Raw genomic sequence first — 19,395 nt, 5'->3', positions numbered from 1 at the left:
ATAGACTACACCTCAGACACTATGCCAGTTGACTGCAGCCCCTCTGATTCTAGCTTTGACCTCTTCATTCAGATTTCCCTTCTCCTCAACCACCCCTCCCAGATACAGTAAGCTATTTACCTGCTCCACTATCTTCCTTTCTATCTACATTCTTCGCTTCTTCTTGCTTCCGCAATTTGTTGCCATTACCACTGTCTTATCATGCTTAATTTCATCCCATTTGCCTTCAGTGTTGCACCCCCCCCCTTTGCTGAAGTTGTTGCTCAATGTTTGCCTGTAATACCACATCATCTGCATACAGAAACATGGTTGGTGTCCCCTTTGGCCTGTTTGCTAATGTAGTCCATCACCAGTATGAACAGCAGTGGGCTGAGAGCTGAACCCTGGTGCACACCCACTCCCACTGGGAACCCTGTTGTGAGACCAGACACTGTTCATACTTGAGGCATTGGGTCCTTGTACATAGCCTACACTAATTCTACAAGTGTTTCTGGAACCTCAAACCACTGCAGTACTGCCCGAATCAACTTTCTTGGGAACTTGTTATATGCTTTTTTCCAAGTCCACGAATGCCCAGTTGGACTCTTTCCTCATCTCTAGCTTCTTCTCAATTATCTGTCTCGATGCAAGCATTGAGTCAATTGTGCTGCATCCTGATCTGAATCTGAACGGCTCCTCTCCCATCTTATATTCTACTACTCTATGTATCTGTTTATGAATCGCCCACTACAGAACTTTCATGCCGTGTGACAGGAGTTTGATGCCTCTGTACTGCCCACAGTTGTGAATGTCTCCTTTGTTCTTATATACTGGCATCCATATGCTTATTCTCCAGTCATCTGGGACACACCTTTCTCTCTCTCCACATTGGTTTGAGTACCCTCAGGAGCCATTTCTCTCCTAGCTCACCCAGCAACTTTATCATATCTGCTGTGACCTCATCTGAGCCTGCTGCTTTCCCTGACTTCATTTTCTTTAGTGCTGTTCTTACTTCTTCTAGGGTATGCTCCTCTTCTTCTCTCATTGTAGGCTGCTTCTGGGATAGTACAGCTTCTGTGGAGTTTTCTTCATTCAGAAGCTGCTGGAAATACTCATTCCATCTGCCTTTGATGTCCTGTGGACTGGTAAGTAAGTTGCTGCTGTCATCCCTTATGAAGGATGTCTGACTATCTTCTTAATTTTTTTTTTTGTCTTTGCCTTGCAAACTGATATAGTTTCTTTGTGCCACTACTGAGTCACTTACCAGAAGCTGGTAGAGTGCCTCTGATGCCTGGCTCATTGCTATTGCAAACTCCTTTCTTAGCTTCTCTGTTAGACAACCAGTATTCCTTCCTAGTCTGGTCATCTATGCTATTTTCCACTTTTTCCTCCACTCCTTCTTCCTATTGATGACTTCCTGGACTTCTGCATTCCACCTCCAGCTTTCCTTATGTACCTTATTTCCATACCTGGCTCGGCCATATGTCAGTTCTTAAGTTCTCACATATGTTGTTTTGAGGCGCTGCCATTCTTCTTCAGCTTCACCTATTCCCTCTTCTTCTTGGGGTACTAGAGCCCAGAGTCATTCCGTGAATTGTTGTACTTTCTCTCCAGTCAACTTATAGATCTCCAGCATAGTATCTGTTGACCTTAGAGCCTTCTCAGACCACTGCTTGCATCTGATGGTGGCAACCAATGGTTTATGCCATGGGCTGACTCTTTCACTGATGATGACTTTGCAATCATTGATTATACTCCAGTGCCCTTTCCTTACCAGGAAGAAGTCTACCTGAGTTGCATATTGGCAACTCTTTTGTGTGATCTTGTATGTGACGATACATATATCTATATCTAGTCTATATATATATATATATATATATATATATATATATATATATATATATATATATATATATATATATACACACACACACACACACACACAGATATAAATATATACAATATATACATTGAAGATGATATGAATATAAAAATGTTGTTACTTTAATTTGACAAAAAATTACATATTTTACAGTCAATGTAAAAAGTAGATAGGCATTGATTGTATTGTTTTTGAAAATGTACTTTTTTCTCTAAGATGCATTCTGAATATAACATTCATTCTATAAAGCATATAAATTATTTCTGTTTTCTAAAGGTTATATAACTCCAAGGATTGTGAATGGAACAAACCGTTATTCTGGGAGAGTTGAAATATTTTTTAACAATACGTGGAATCCTGTTTCAACTGAAGGATGGGATATAAATGATGCAAATGTTGTGTGCCGATCACAAGGGTATGGGTTTGCACTGGCAGCCATTAATGATTCCAGTTTGGGCATAATTTCATCTTCCACATGGTTTAAAAAATTTCAGTGCAGTAGAAGAGAGAGTCGTCTAAATGATTGCCATGGTGAAATCTCAACAAATGTCAACATTTCCTCAGCTGTTGCTGGAGTCACATGTTCTGCAGGTAATTCTTGGATGTGTTTGTATAAACAAGAAACAATAGCAATTTGCGTTTGCAAGATTCAATTCTAAACTATTCCCAAGAAATCTCACTTTTTGCCTAATTAACAAGGAAACATTGTTTTCTTTTGTCTGTGAAGTTATGCTCAGCACTTGGATTTATTAAAACTTGCATATGGATGTTGCTCTGCTTTGGAATGTTTGTAGCTACATAAGGTGATTAAGAAGAGATGTTAAAAAGAAATTATACCATGACCCCCCCAAAACGTGCACGCTGATTGGCCAGCGTGCACATTGTAAATCGAGTTATACTAATGGAAAAAGGTCCGGTCGGCCAGACTTTTTTCCATTAGTATAACTCTACTTTTAAAACACTGTCTCGCTATGTTAAATGGGTTTAACATAGCGAGACAGCTTTAAAATAAGCAATGGAGATCTCCGTTGCTTATTTTAAAGCTGTCTTGCTATGCTAAACCCATTTAACATAGCGAGACAGGTTTTAAAAAAAAAGCAACGGAGAAAGCAAGATCTCCGTTGCTTTTTTTACTGTTTCGCTATGTTAAATGGGTTTAACATAGCGAGACAGTTTTAAAATAAGCAACGGACATCTCCGTTGCTTATTGTAAAGCTGTCTCACTATGTTAAACCCATTTAACATAGTGAAACAGTAAAAAAAAAAAAAGCAACAGAGATCTTGCTTTCTCTGTTGCTTTTGCTCAACTCTGATGTACTGCGCAGGCGCGCAGTACATCAGAACTGCCGCGGATGCCAGACATCTGCGGAAGGGCAGTAAACAGGCATTATACTATGCCATTATTTAAGAAAAGTAATAGTTTCTTTTCTTAAATAATGTCATGGTATAATAGCAATAACCCACTTCTGGGTGTGGGTAATGCTGAATTTACCCACGGTTGGTTTTGTTTGGTCCCTCGGGCTTCGCCCTCGGGACCAACCCACGCCAACCGTGGGTAAATCCAGCATTACCCACACCCAGGCGTGGGTTATTGCTATATTAATTTCCATCAATAACACAAAATCAGAAAAAGCCTGATGGATTTATATGCATAACACCTGGTGCAGTGCCTACAGTAATGGATAGGATATTAGATCATGTTTGAATTCTATGTTCTTGTTAAAACTGTAACACTGACATAAGCATCTGTAGCAATTTTGGTCTCCTTGTATTTGCAGTCTGTCTCAGTTAGGGAACCTAGTTCTTGCTTACTGCACCTTCACTATTGATCTGGACTGCAGATTCCTGCTTTGAACATTATTTTTTTTATTAATGTGGGCAATGTAAGTTTTTCAGTCACAAGTATATGTTGATATTAAGGGAATCACCCCGAGAAACATGTAAAGTTCATTAGGTTCTCATAAAATTAACCTCCTACAATAAACTGATACAAGTGAAACATTTCCTTTTTGATAACTCCACATAATCATTAGCCCTGGATCTCTTCTGCTAGAAACATACTAAAAACATTATTGAGAAAAAATCCTGAAAGGTGTTTACCCTGCAGCATGAACATATTGTAAACCTGTTTTGTCGTTAGGAGATTTGGTCTATTATTTATTTATGTAAATATTTCAGGTATGGGCAATAATGCCCTTCTAGACGGACAATATAACAAGACAGTTGTGACATCCAAGTTGCTCTTAAAAATGTTTATAGTAGTGCTTGGTTTAATATAATTGCAAAGTCTATGTATCAGCTACTGTTGCAGTGAATCAAATGTTGTAGGTTCATATGAAAGTATTAGGCTAGGTGCCATTGCAAGCCTAGAAAATTTTCCCAAAGATGAGATTCAAACCGTGTATCTTGTGGCTGTGAGGTAAATACCTTAACCATTATGTCAATCCCCAACATCTTTCATTCCTTTATGATCTCCTATAAAGATTATCCACTGTTTCTAGAATAAAGTCTCCTTGTAAATATTTATATGAGACCCCGTACAATAATTATGTCTTTCTTAATAACTTAAACATTTACATCCATCCATACCTCCCAACAGTCCACACTTTTCCCCTAATATTTGGTCTAATCTTCATAACATTTGTGGTTTTCTGGCAATTCACTGAGGATTGAAGTCACTAAATAATGAATTGAATTTCAGACTTCATAACAACTTTATTTGTAAGAGCAATATTTATGATCTGTCCCCTGTTTTTGGGCCCTTGCCCCCCCCCCCCATTATTTTGTCCAGATCTCTTGAGCAAAGAATTTGAGAGGTATAATGGCTCCCTTTGATATAGTTCATCAATACTCTTTCAAATTTATACATTTTTTAATAAGGTTTCCATACTATTCTTTTATACTCTAGTTTAGATCTAATGCTAAATTACAAACAATCATCACTTCATTTTTGAATTCCCAGACTTTAAAATCTTTTTATACAACTTATAGTTTTCTAACTGTCATTAACTATTTGGTTGACATGATCAGAAAACTCAAAGCTGGATGAGTCCGTTACTTAAGTCCTTAAATGAATCCACAGTTTCAATCAGTTTTCCATGTATTAAATATTCACCCATCAGTCCGTGTATCCAAAATCTCATACGCTTAATGTCTGATTACTTTTCTGCACATTATTCTCATTTAGATGTGATCAGGTTTCCATTTTTAAGTAATAATAATATAAAGATAGATCAGATACTACCTAAACAAGCATGGGTCCAGGTCAAAGCTGTTTGGGAACCTATAACTGTAACCTAGAATTTTGTGTCCAGCAGCTGCACAGATCTTGCCATGTGTTATTTGTAAGCCATGGGGTTATCCATCTAATCAAAACTGCTTTAATACCTTGTTGTTCTAAATTATTAATTAATGTTTTGCGTACGGGCCCATCAAAGCATAATGATATGTCTATATAAATTGCATCATGAAGAGGCCCCTTGTCGAAAAAAACAGCAGCACAGTAAAGTAAGCTATTGGTAAGGTGTCTCCTTCACCATAACAACATTTTAAATACAAAGCCAACATATATTGCCTCAATTTCTCACTACTAAGGAAAAAAATACGTAAAATAACTAGGTACAAGTTCTGGTAGAGTACTTTAAAACCCTGAACTCTATATAAATTGCATCATAGCAATCCTATTCATTTATAGTTGCTATTATATTATCATAGAACATCAAGTTAAAGGAATTATAGGTTACTGTATTATAGAAATGCTGATATATGGTTTCATTCAAGAAATTATGATTTTTTAACAAATGATCAGCTATTGCCTGCAGTGTAAGAATAAAGCCATATTGAAAATGTGCATTTTTCTATCCTGTTGTGTGGAATAAATCAATAGAATTAGAGTCAGAAAATGAAAACATTCAAGGAAACATAAAAATAACCAAGTAAGTATATTATAATCTTGCAATGATCTAGAAATAAAATTTTATTTGCAAATTAGACTTATGCTCTTCCTGATTTTGATGACAGATTCAGTATAAATAAGGGCTGCATTGAGAAAAAAAACATTCATTGCCTAATTACATGTTAATTATTTAATTATTTCTTTCTTTATTAACCTGTGAAGAGCACTGTTCAAACATGACATGAATGATAAATTTCAGTGTCAGCCTGAGTAGGAGAAGAGGATCATATATTTCAGCATTAAAAAAAACTATTATTACATGGCAATTATATATAGCTATTAAAACAGGATTGAAGTTGTAGCACAGTAAAATGTAATATTTGCATTAAGGTCAAAAAGGTGTCTAATATGACATTTTAATTACAAGAAGGTCTATAGTGTCATAGTCTCTTACCAGGCTATTGAACCTGAAAGATCTTTAAAAGCCTGATCATGCATTTCCTTTGTAATTTAAATATGAATAACCCAGAGCAGGTAGAGCATTTATATGTTAGCCATTACAATAAGGGACAAGCATGCTACTCCAGGGATGAACTTGTGATCTCCCATCTGTTTATCCAGATTAAATTTAAACAAAGTAAGAGAAGATCTTTGTCTTATGTGAAAGGAATACGATTCCAAAGAGGTAGAATTCTCTCTGATACATATCTATCCCTCTAACATGTTCCATTTCTGTTACAAAATACTGTAGATTAAGACCTGTTAACAGGGTGTTTATTGCACCACTGGACTTGTAGATGTGCAGTAGGTCTGACAGGATATGATCTCTTGAAGTGCTGTATCCAAGGTAAATCTCACTCTCAGAAACCTGTAGGATACTGAAAATAGAGACAAGGCTTTCAGATCATTACTGTAGTCTTCTGTTTTAGACCCTTGATTTTCTTGGTGAGAAAGTCCTGAGGGCATTCAAGTTGTTTCAAGTGTTTGGACAGCTACATGCTAAAAGGGGCATTATACTAAAGGACTGGTCTAATAAGTACCAAGTATAATGGAATAATGGCATCTGTAGACCTGGATGTGATGCCCTTACTAATACGATGCACAGTGAAAAAGGACGGCCATTCCCTATCTACACAAAACCACATGCCACTAACTACTCTATCAATATTTAGGAGTGTACAGTCCAATGTTATTTTTGCATGGAAAGTTGTGTTTGATGAATAATACGATTATTCATGTTTTGGCGTTTAGTTTAAGTCCATGGTTTTGACACCAGCTAGTTGTATGGGAAAGGCCCTCTTGGATGACTGTGGTGTTCCCTGTGAGAGTTAATAATGGCTTCTTGCTTACAGTCATCTCCAAACATGGTAAAACATAAGCCATTAACATTGGTTTTGTCCTCCCAGAAGTCAATGCTAAAAAGAAGTTGCTCAAGGGCAAAGCTCTATGGTATACCACTGGTGACCAGTCTTCTGAAGGAGATAATGCAGCTCACTCTTATTTCCTAGAGTCTGTTTTTTGAGTCAATTTGCTATCCAGTGAAACACTCACACAGCAATTAACATTTAGCTGGGAAAGTTTGTTAATAATACCTGAGTGCAAAATGGTGTCAAATGTTTTGTTGAGATCTTGATATGTGGTGTTTACTAATTCTCCCTCATCCATTTCTTCAGTAATCATCTTAAAGAAATCAATAAGGATAAGTAGGCAGGATGTATGCTTGACAAAACCCATTTTGGCCTTATTCAAGGGCCTGCAGGTCAATAATGAACCTTTCTATAGCCTCATAGATTAGGCTCATCAGACGTATGGGTCTTTAATTACTCTGGTCCATTGATGCCCCACCTTTGTGTAAGAGGCTGGCTGTAGCTATCCTCCATTCATCTAGCAAAGAGCCTGTTTGGAGACTGATGCTGAACAATCTCTGTAGTGGGTTTGACAAGTCCTGTTTCAGGATAGCCAGTAGACATTCTGGCATGTTATATGGCCTCAGGGAAGCAGTGATCTTGGCCTTGGATAGTAACATAATAGGTTCATATGTTCATAGGTAGGTACTAGGCTATTGGCCCTAGGGCCTATATAAGCCTAGCCAAAAGGTACCCTGGCTTTCACCAACCAAGAAAATTATTTTCCTGTGCCACTGTCAAGCAGAGCCACAGAAGTGATCCCCAGGGTGAATTTCCTAACTCCCATCCAATCATCAAGATTTTTCCTTGAAGAGTGCTAATGAGGAGCTTTCTTTGATATAGATAGGTAGTTTGTTCCAGAGTATGGGAAGTGTCTGGGACAGGAATATATCCCTCCAGCATGTTCTGTTTATTGTAGTGACAAGGTTTATGTCCCTAGAGTGTGTAGCCCGTAGGGATTGGGATTTCTTTAAGTGCAGCATGTCTAAAAGCTCTGGGTTTGACATAGCTTTGTGTGTTAGGCAGAGATCACCTCTGAGAAGGCGATATGCGATGGAGTAAAGCTGTAGTTTTTTTAGACGGTCTGCGTAGGGCATCTGTTTGAGGCCAGTAATCCTCTTTGTGAGGTATTTCTGTGGCCTTTCCAATTGTTGTAGATGTCTTCTGAGGTGCATACCAAAAGGGGCTTTGTAATCTATAATGGGTCTAATGAGTGACGAGTAGAGAAGAACAATGACCTCTTTTTTCCTGGATGAGAAACCTTTTTTGATGAGGTGTGCCATGTAGAAGGATTTCCTGACTACTGTGGCAATGTGATTATCAAAGGAGAGACTACTGTCCACCTGTGTCCCAAGGTCTCTTATCATACTTTTGGTGTTAAGTAGACCACCACCTATGTGGTAGTTCATGGGTACAGAGTTTTTACCAAAAACGATGACAATGCACTTTTTGGCATTGAGCTTGTGGCCATGGCTTTGACACCAGGCATCTGTCTCAGCGAGGCCCTTTTGTAGGATGTCCACATCTTTTGGAGTTTTAATTATGGCTCCTAGTTTGCAATCATCTGCAAACTTCATTAGCCAAATTAGCCAAAGACCTTCTGTGTTAGCCTGTACTTCAGAGAAGTAGATACCAAACAGAAGTGGACCCAGGACTGAACCCTGTGGTACTCCACTTGTCACTGGTCTGAAGTTGGATTTGGAGTCTGCTACTTTCACAGTGTGGGTTCCGTCAGTGACCCAGTTGGCAACGCATCTTGTGACGTAGGGATTTATACCTAGTTTAGTGAGTTTATCTATAATTCCAGAGTGGGGGATGGTGTTTAAAGCCTTGGCAAGATCTAGATAGGCTGTGTGAACCACCTTACCCTCATCTACGGCTTTGGTGACTGCTTCAAAGAAGTCTATCAGGTTTGGGAGACATGATCTGCCTTTTACAAACCTGAACTGGGTGGGGTCCTGAGTTTGGAGATTACCAGTGTCACATTGTTTATAAGTTCCAAGTTGATACGTTGCATAGCCTTGCAGACCAGGCTTGTTAGGCTAATGGGGCAGTAGTTTCCGGGGTCTGTGGTGGCTCCCCCTTTGTGGAGTGGGACAACTGTTGCTGTGCGCCATTCAGTGGGCACATTGCCTGAGGTGAGGCTATGATTGAACATGGTACTTAGGTGGGGTGCCAGTTCGTTCTGTAGTTCATGTAGAAAACAGCCTGGGATGTTGTCAGGTCCCATGGATGCTGTGTTCTTGGCTTTGGATAGTGTGTTTTTTACATGTGCAGCCGTGATTACAGGAACTTTGCATTCTTCTGGTATAAAGATGGACACTTTAGGGGATGTTAAGGGGTAAAGTTAGCACTGAACCTATCTGCCAGGATGTTGGCAATATCAGTTGATTCTATATATTTAGTGCCATTGTGCTGTAACTCAGAACAGATCTGAGTGTTGCCATTGAGATTCTTGACATAGCTATAGAATGCTTTGTGGTTGTCTTTAGAATCACTGGTGATTTTGTTTTCATAACTACAAAAAGTCAGTGTGATTTACTGGATTAAATTGCATTTGTTTTATTCCTGGTCTGTGCCTTATTGTCGGATTCTGCTAGTCCTGTGGTTGATGGTAACAACATTACGTTTGTTTTCATAACTAGCATTGGAGGATTTTATGAGGGATCTTAGCTTCTTACTGAGGCTGACCAGGGAGTTTCTCCAGTCATGGGATTTTACACTTTTTTGCAACAGTTTCTTTCTTCTGTTGTAGAGTTTGTTTATGGCAGGGGACCACCAGTTTGCCTTCCTTTTTTTGGATGATAGCATCTTGGTTCTGTTAGGGATTGCACGATCCATGCACTCGTGTAAGTGCTTATAAAGTGCATTTGTGTAGGACTCAGCAGTCATACCTCTATTGTCTGTCAGCATGGGTGTCGTGAAGTTTGCCACTTCTGTCTTAAGAAGCGTGAAGTTGGCTTTGGAGAAATTTTTTACTGTGGTTTCCCTAATGGAGGGTGGTGGAGGGATGTGGATGTCTAGGGTGATTAGCTTGTGATCGGATCTGACCAACGAGGAATTGACCTCTAGTGTGGAGCACCGGTTGCCCATGTTGGTAATAACCAGCTCTAGGATATTGCTGCCCCCGGTGGGGGTGTGGATAAGTTGATCCAGGGCATTGGAATTTATGAATTCCAGAAAACGTTGAGCACAAGTGTTGGGACATGAGTAGTTTTTCCAGTTAATGGTAGGGTAGTTGAAATCACCCATTATTACGGTGTTAGGTTGTACCCTAATATTTTCCAGTGTATCAAGAAATGAGGAGTGGGAATCCTGGGACATGGTGGGAGATCTGTAGCAAGCTACAATTTGGATTGCGGTCTTTCCCAGAGTTAGTTGCACTTGGATAATCTCGGATGCATTATGCTGAGCAACTAGCCTGGAGGTGTGGATATCCTTAATGAATATGGACATGCCTCCACCTTTAGTGTTTCAGTCCAGGTTAGGTGGCTGAAAGGTGTGGTATGAATTATAGCCTGGTAATGCAGGGTACTCTCTGGAGCCTTGAACCAGGTCTCTGTCACTGCACAGATGTCAGTGTTCTCCATTTTAAGGAGTGCCGCGAGTGAGTGCATTTTGAGGTTTAGACTTCTAGCATTGAGTAGCAATGTCCTCAGATTCTTCTTGCCTGTACCTGTTACGGTGGTGAATTTGTCATTTGAACCTTGCCTAAAAAAGGCACTATAGGGTTGTCTAAAGCCTTAGTCAGTATCCAGAATCCCAGGGGCGACAGGTGCAGGCCATCTCTGGCAAAATGTCATCCCAGTCAGACAGATACTAGATCCCCTTAGAATGACACCAGAAGCTTAGCCAGTTGTTGAAGTCAATCATTTTTTCCTTGTACTGTGGTATCATTCTGTGTGATGGCAGGATGCTACTTAGGGCTAGGGTCATACCTGCCTGGGCTACAAGATCAGACAGCTCCTCCATGTCCCTTTTCATGTAGTCCAGGGAGGTACGTCTCAGGTCATTCACACCATTTATTTTATTTATTTTATTTTACATTTGTTAACCGGGCTAGTCTAACTGGATACATGTCCATTTTCAGTAGAGGCCCGAGGAGTTAAGCTCCAAGTTAGGACAATAAAATTAATACAATAAAGTATAAGGATACATGAGCAAATATAAAGTATTAACAGTATGCGTAAACAGGTTATCACAGTAAAATGTACAGTGCATGATACAAGAATAAATAAAGGGATGTAAATACAATCAGAGTAGTCAAGAGAAATATGCAACATAGTTTAAAAAGGAAAATAGAGTTGCTTAATGAGTAGATGGGTTAGACAGAGTAGAGTATATAGAGACACTTTGACTAGTCAGGTTTAGAGCATTGACATAACCAGTGTGTTTTCAGGAATACTTTCAATTTGTTTTTCACTAGTCAGGTTTAGAGCATGGACATAACCAGTGTGTTTTCAGGAATACTTTCAGTTTGTTTTTCACTAGTCAGGTTTAGAGCATGGACATAACCAGTGTGTTTTCAGGAATACTTTCAGTTTGTTTTTCACTAGTCAGGTTTAGAGCATTGACATAACCAGTGTGTTTTCAGGAATACTTTCAATTTATGTTTGACTAGTCAGGTTTAGAGCATTGACATAACCAGTGTGTTTTCAGGAATACTTTCAATTTGTTTTTGACTAGTCAGGTTTAGAGCATTGACATAACCAGTGTGTTTTCAGGAAGACTTTCAATTTGTTTTTGAAAGAGGATAATGAGGAAAGTATGGAGAGTTCGTTTGGAAGGAGGTTCCAGGCTTTCCCAACTATATTAGAGAAAAGGGAGTCGCCAGCTTTGTTGTATGTTTTAGTGGTATGTACTAGAAGTTTCTGAGAAGACCTTAAGGATTCTAGGTTTTTATAGGGGGTGATTAGTGTTGAGTGAATAGGTGTTTTTGAAGGTTTGTAAAGAGTGTTATGGGCTATAGTTAGCTGATGGAATGTAATTAGATTTTGAAGTTCAAGCCAACCTAGCTGTTTTAAATTAAGGCAGTGATGGGTTCTAAAAGGATTACCAGTTGCAAATCTAGCTATATTATTGTAGGACATTTCCAATTTGTTGAGATTATCTTTTGAAAGGTTAGTAAAAATGGGTGACTCATAAAGTAGAGAAGAGATTAGATGAGTGTGTGCTATTGTGGTTCGAGCTGAAGGTAGGAGAAAGGATTTTATCCTGTAGAGAGAGCCTAGCTTTTTATTGACTGTTTTTATAGTATTGTTAATATGGATGTCAAAGTTCAGATTATTGTCAATGGTGACTCCTAATAGTTTTGTGGATGGGTCTGGAGATATAATGGTATTATTGATAGAGTTTATTGAGAAATCCAGTGGAGGGGATTTCTTGGTAGGAGAGAAGAGGAGGAGTTTAGTCTTTTTGGGGTTTAGGAGAAGGCATCCATGTGTGAACCATTGTTCAACTGTATTGAATACTTGTTGGGTCAGATGGAGTAGTTCAGAAGAGGAGGGGGCTGAGCAAATCAGTGTAGAGTCATCTGCATATTGTATGCATGTAGCTTGGGGGATGGCACGGTGAAGATCGTTGATGAATATGGAAAAAAGTAGAGGTCCAAGGATGGAACCCTGGGGGACTCCGAGCTTGACAGGGAGATGAATAGATAGAGACTTGTGCCATAGTACGGCCTGTTGTCTTTTATCCAGGTAGGACTGGAACCACTTAATAGAGGATGTATCTAGTGACAGGGATTTCAGTACTGTGATGAGAATTTGGTGATTTACCATGTCAAATGCTTTAGACAGGTCAATGAAAAGGGCAGAAGAGAGTTTGTTAAGGTTGTGGTTATTGTTACTACAGTCTGTGAAGGAAAGAAGGGCAGTTATAGTGCTATGTGAGGGTCTAAAACCATGTTGGCAATTGGCTAGTTGGTTATTATGCATTAGATGATCAAGTAATTGTTTGTGGATGCATTTTTCCATGATCTTTGCCAGAGGTGGGAGAAGGGCAATGGGGCGGTAGTTGGAGAGGTCTGTGGATTGTCCTCCTTTGTGGAGAGAGATTATATGGGATATTTTCCATAAACTGGAAATAAAACTTTCAGTAATAGTCCTATTAAATAGGATAGAAATTGGATAGGCAATAGCTTTGGCTGATTGTTGTAAGAATTCAGCAGGTAGTTGGTCTGCTGAGGGGGAGCAGGGTTTTAGTTTCTGTATAAGGGTTAGGATATATGATGTTGGGACAGGTTGTAAATGAAAAGTAGGGGGTAAGGTTGGTTGTTTGGAAGGTAGAGTGAAGTTGTTAGGAGCTAGTTGACTGGCTAATGTTTGTATAGCATCTGTAAAAAAGTTGTTAAAGTCATTGGCTATGTTTATTGGTGTTTTGTGTTCTGAATTTAGAGGGTTTGGAGTAGTGGATTGACCTGGGTGGAGTAGCTGGTTAATACTAGGCCAAAATTTCTGTGGTTTATTAGTATGGGCTTGTTGGGATTGGAGGTAGTAGTTTTTTTTGTCAGTTATTATAGCTTTCTTAGTTTCATTTCTTAGTTGTCGAAATGTTTGTTGGTCTATAGGGTTTTTTGTTTTTCTCCATTTTGCCCAATGTTTGTTTCTTACATTGATTCTATGTTTGGTTTCCTTAGTAAGCCAAGGAGCATATTTGGATTTAGTACTAACTAGTCTGGTTGGGGCATGATGGTTGAGGATGGCAAGGAAGTTGGAGTTAAAGTAACTTACAGCTTCCTCTAGAGGTAGATTTTTAGGGGTGACCAGTTGCATGCGCTTAGTTCCAACTGGAGAGGTTCTGGGTTAAAGTACTTTTTAGACCTTATGTTTTTAATTGATGTTGTGGAGGATACATTGATTCTATGTCTGATGATATAGGTAAGAGTGTGGTCACTTAAGTCATCAGGGAGAGTTCCTGAGTCATAGTTGTGAGGATGATGGTTAATGAGGATCCAGTCTAATAAGGTTGATTTCCTGTTAGATTTATTTATCCTGGTAGGGGAGGTGATGGTTTGGGAATATCCATAAAGGTTAATATGGTTTGAGGGGAGGCTGCCGCAGAAGCAGCAACATGGACAATGTCAGAGTCATATTTGTACTTGTTGTGGAGTGACCTGAGTGCATGCGTTATGTGGCAGATCCTGGCACCCAACAGGCAGCTGACAGTAACTTTCTCCTTGTTTAGCCTGGTGAGTGGAACATCAGTGTGCCTGACTATAGAGTCACCTATGACTAGAGTGTTGGGTACTTTGTTATGCCTTATGGGCTGTGTTTGAGTGGCACACTGAGTTTGTGGGCTATGTGCCATTTGGGTTGCATTGGGGGGGGGGGTGGAGGTTGCTTGTGTTTCTGCTTTGGAGGTCCCTGTTGCTTGGGTAGGTTTTTACTGAGAACCTCCGTGAATGTAGGTGTGTGTTTTGTGTTTCTATATGTGTGTTTTGGTGGTGCAGGTTTTGAGGGCCTATGTGCTGAGTGTGGTGTGGTGCAAGTGTTTACCTTCTCCTCTTGACTGTCTAGTCCAGTCTTAGGTGAAGAGAGCTTTGCTTCCAGTTTGGATATATTGCATCTCTCACAGGTTGTAGTGTTGGGTGGTAGGAGGAGAGGGTTGTCTGTGTACATGAGGCAATTGCTGCATTGCCTCAAGATGCCCAGATTCATCAGGTAGACAGGAGAAAACACTGGGAGCTGACCCTTAGACATGCCTGGATAGGTGCTTATTTGTTAAGTACTAGAAACTGTTTTCCTCTAGACAGTGAGGAAAGTTGAGTTCTGTAATAATTTGTAGCTTATTTAGTGCTTACAATATGTTCTGAACAAGTGCTGAGCTCAAAGAAACAGACGAGTGCTGAAACAAAAAAACTGTCTAGTTCTAATAAACAAAATTAAGCTAGAAGGCTTCCCTCCAACACAGAAAGGCTTGGGGGCTTAGAAGTCCACAAATAGTCCTGGACACAGCAAATCTGTATCCAGACTAGACTACCCACAAGAAAGGCAGGAAACAAGCTTAGAATTTTTTTTTTTAAGTGGAAAGAGAGAAAGGAGGAGCAGAAACTAAGCTAAGAGATAATTCTTGACAGATTTGGGTGTCTGTGTGGAATAGATGTGGATATGTGATTAGGGAATGTTAGGTGGTAGAGAGAGTGAAGTTTATGCTAAAGCTATATGCTAGTAGGTTTGCTATGCCTTCTTGGTTTGAATAGGTGATGTCATTTATTATCAGCTCCATGCAGTACTGGGCATTGCTTGTGAGGTTTCCAGCTCAGTGAAAGGGAGGTCTGTGGCTGTCTTTAGTCTGGGTGGCTATTTTTACCACATTTCTGACTTTTGTTGATTTGATCAGGGATGGAGGTACTTTTCTAAGTGTAACAAGAGCATTTTGGCATGCAGCACATTACATTTATTTTTACTTGAAATTAGTTTTTCATCTGCTGTGGAGCTACTTTATATGCGGGATACACCAGAGTGATATATTTTTAATTTGGGCATTATATTTACTTTGGAGGGGGTGACCACCATAATGCAGTGGTTAGCATTGTCACCTCACAACCAGAGATTCTCCAGTTCAATCCTTGGCTGGGGTGCTTTCTGTGTAGAGTCTGCTTGTCCTCCCTGTGGTCGCGTGGGTTTCCTCCGGGTGCTCTGGTTTCCTCCCACATCCTAAAGACATGCTGTAGTTGGATTGGACACTCTAAATTGGCCCAAGGCATGAGAGCATGCATGTGCTTTCCATGGAAGGTTGGGTGCCAGGCTGGCAACTTGACACCATAAAACTCTACTGCCAATTATGAGTGGATAGGTGATCCACTGTGGCGACCCCTAACCGGAAAAAGCCGAAAGAAGATTTACTTTGGAGGGGACAGATTCCTCTATGCATCTATTTAACTGGGTGTAGACAGTGAAACATTTAGCAAAAGCAATAGGGTGATCAGTTTGTAAGGGTATATTCAATGAAACTTTATTTGTAATTAAAGTAGAAATGCATAGATTCATCAGGAGGTTAGAATTATGTGGATGCCAGGAAACCACCACCTTCTGTTTGTTGATATCTCATGATAACAGGCAGAATAGAAAAATGTTCGAGGAGGCTCAAAAATAAAGAAATTAATGGTAATCTGTGAAAGCACCAGAAATAAACCTTTCTGTACAAGTGCTTTTACAGATTTTGGTGATAGATACATCATAAAGGAGGACAGCACTGAAAACATATTTATTCATCACCAATTACTTTTATTTATTTAAGCTTGTTGACCAGGTTAGATCATAAATGAGCAATTTTAGTCTCAGCCCAGATAGTAGAAGCATGAAAAAAAAAACAGGACCGTAAAGAAATTACATGCCAAATATATACAGTTATTAACAACAAAACAGGATTGAAGTAGTATGCATATTATTATTGTACACTGCAAAAACATCAAAAAGGTGAGTTAAGGTACAACAAGATTAGAAATACATCAATGGTTCAGCAAGCTAGAAATATGAATGATAGATAAGGTGAAGTGGTGTGAGAGTTGCAAGGAGATTTCAATATAGTTTAGTAAATATATTGAGAAAAGGGGAAGAAATACTAAGTGACATTGTTAGAATAGAGGCACTAGAATTTCATGAGTTCTGTGATAGGCCTTTAGCTAGATTCAGAATATTGAGTAGGATGAAATATCTGATATAGGATGTAATAAATTCCCATAGTCAAGCGTCAACTATGTAGATGACTACCTCTCATTTTCTTTGTTTGAGAATTCTGACTAAAGCCAAAATGATGAGACAAAGTCCCCAAAATCAGAGAAAAACTCTAAATATTAATATAATCCACTTAGAAAGTTAATACAAGAGTAGAGTGTGCATCAGCATGTATTTCCTGAACAATAAGGAGTCAGCTTAATAACAGTAACAAAACCACCAAAACCTAATGGTTGGCAGAGATCCTAGATGTATTGTAAACTGCACTGTTGGAGGGATGCCAGGGGGTAAAATGTCAGTACAAAACCAAACTAGCCTTGCCGGTGTCGGTGAGTGATTAGTCAATAAATCCTGGAACCCAGATCAGATTTGCAAATGAGCCTGGGTCAAGATGATCTTGGCTGAGATCATCCATGGTCCCTTCAGTAAAGCCTGCTTAGGGGTAAGTGGTTAGTGTCAGCAGTCCCACAGGGTGGTACAAAATAGTCCAAAGCATTTCCATTCCATTTCAGTCCTTTATTGTAAAGTTACAGACAGATAAGTGCTTTCAAAGACTAATTTCAGTATTTTATGGTTCGCAATATATAATCCAGCTGAGTGGGCTTGACCTAAGTGTGCACCAACTTGTGGGCATAACCACTGAGTAAGAGGGCCTATGGATGGACCTGTGGGAGGGAGTCAGGAAAACTGAGCTCAACTGTCCCCTTATTTTCTGTAATTTTCATAAATATTTGGCAAGTGTTTATACAGTAATGGCTACAAGAAGTCTATTAACATTAGCAATCACAGGGATTCCTAAGTGTACTTGAAAAAACATATTTAATAAACTTGACTTACATATTAGATCCAGGAGAAATGATAAACTTGTTATGTATACTTTTGGGTTAAGTGTCAGTTCTACAAAAAAACTCACAAAACATGAACGGGACGTATTCCTAGGAGGGAATGCTGTTTTTTAAAACCAATGAAAGTGTATCCTTGGAGATTTAAAAAAGCACTTTCATGGGGAATGCTTCATCAGATCTGCTTGTAATAGAAAGATTTTCTGTTTGTCTACTCAGATCAAATGTTTGTTAGTTAGGTACATCTGAAGGAAGATGTGGTTGACGTGTCATAAGGAATAATGCTAGAATGGTGTAATTATCCTGCTTAGGAGGGATGGGAATTAACCAATGCCCAACTCATTCCCTCCACTACAACTCCATCATGTATGCTTCAAGATTAAATATTCTGATACCCTGGATGTAGCATGGTTTTGGAATTATTAATGCAAGTATGAGCAAGTAATATTTGACGAGGTAACTGCAGATGCACCTGGAGGCGTCACTCGGATGTAATGAGTGCAGGGCAGTACTGCAAGAGAGAGAGAGAGGTATACATGGGGCTGCATGGAGATGTGCAGCATGCTCTTGCTGGGTTGTAAATGGATCAGAACCAATGTTGTCCTTGTGTGTTAAAGAAAGATCCTTTGCTTTGAATACCAAGAAAATAAAAAGGGGGTAATCTCAGAGGTTGAAAATAATCTCAATAACTTCCTCCTGTTCATGAACTGGTTAGAAATTCCTCTTATGTTTAAGTAATGATCAGATTTACTTTTTCGATAACCAGTAAGAGCCATTCTGATGTGCAGTGCCTCCATTTTGGAGTTCCTTGTAGTTTCAGCGAATAAAAGGGAATTGCTATACGATTAGAAAAAAATCAGTCAACTGGGCTAGCTGTGGGTATCTGACCTAAATAAAAAGGGTGCTGTCTTGGCAATAACATATAATGGAGAAGGGAGGGTGCTTACAGGTCTTCTGTTGTGGGTTTGCTGGGATCAATAAGCTGATGGAATTAAACATGTAAATATTGAGACATGTAAATCTTAAATCTTAAAATATTGATATCTTAACATTAAGTGGATCTGATCTTGGGGTGGTTGCCTGGGTTATGCTAGAGGTCCTGTAACTCAGAGTTGAGCAGTGCTTGTCCCTGTGCATTGGTGTTCATCTTTGAATGAGGTATAGCTGGTCATCTAAGAGCAACTACTACTCTGTCTTTGCTGTATGCCGGTCACACTACAGAAAGAATTAGCATCTCATGGCGGGGGGGGTCTACTATAGGGAAGAAAAAGATCATTGTTAGGATATGTAAGAGGGGAGAATAAGCAGCATAAGTAGGTGGATAAGGATACTTAAAATTTTGCACCAAGAGCCCAGCTAATGTGGACCAGGAAGAACTGCTGTAGGAAATGAAAGCAGATTAGCAATCCTGATGGTGCTAATTAGGCCTATTGGAGGATATATTGATGAAGTCAATACTTGAGGAGAGAGATGACAAACACATACTGGAAGAAGTAGTGGTTAATATCCAAAGGATGTCATTTTAGGACAGACTAGGCTCATGCCTGACAAGTTTTTGGGGTATGTAAATACCAAGCGTTGAGAGGGCGAGGTGGGGAATAAAGAGAGGATGAACCTGAGGATGATGCAAAAGCCAGTTTTGTATTAAGCTATCGCCCCTTGGAAAAAAGCTAATAAAAGCATACCAGTAGTGTTACAGTCAAAAAACACTACA

The 19,395-nt window shown here is 39.3% G+C and overlaps 1 protein-coding gene across 1 annotated transcript in view; it reads left to right on the top strand.

Moving 5' to 3' along the window:
• LOC122815635 (deleted in malignant brain tumors 1 protein-like) overlaps nt 1-19,395 on the top strand; it is a 281,322-nt gene that overhangs the window by 245,168 nt on the left and 16,759 nt on the right. Inside the window, exon 7 of the mRNA XM_044088309.1 lies at nt 2,138-2,467. Within this exon, the coding sequence (XP_043944244.1) occupies nt 2,138-2,467 (330 nt within the window). The remainder of the gene's footprint in view (nt 1-2,137; nt 2,468-19,395) is intronic.

This window comes from Protopterus annectens, chromosome 1.part1 (assembly GCF_019279795.1).
Source record: "Protopterus annectens isolate FY-2018-M chromosome 1.part1, PAN1.0, whole genome shotgun sequence".
In the NCBI taxonomy this organism is placed as follows: domain Eukaryota; kingdom Metazoa; phylum Chordata; order Ceratodontiformes; family Protopteridae; genus Protopterus; species Protopterus annectens.
Note: the sequence above shows the minus strand (reverse complement) of the source record. Positions and strands in the feature narration are given on the sequence as shown.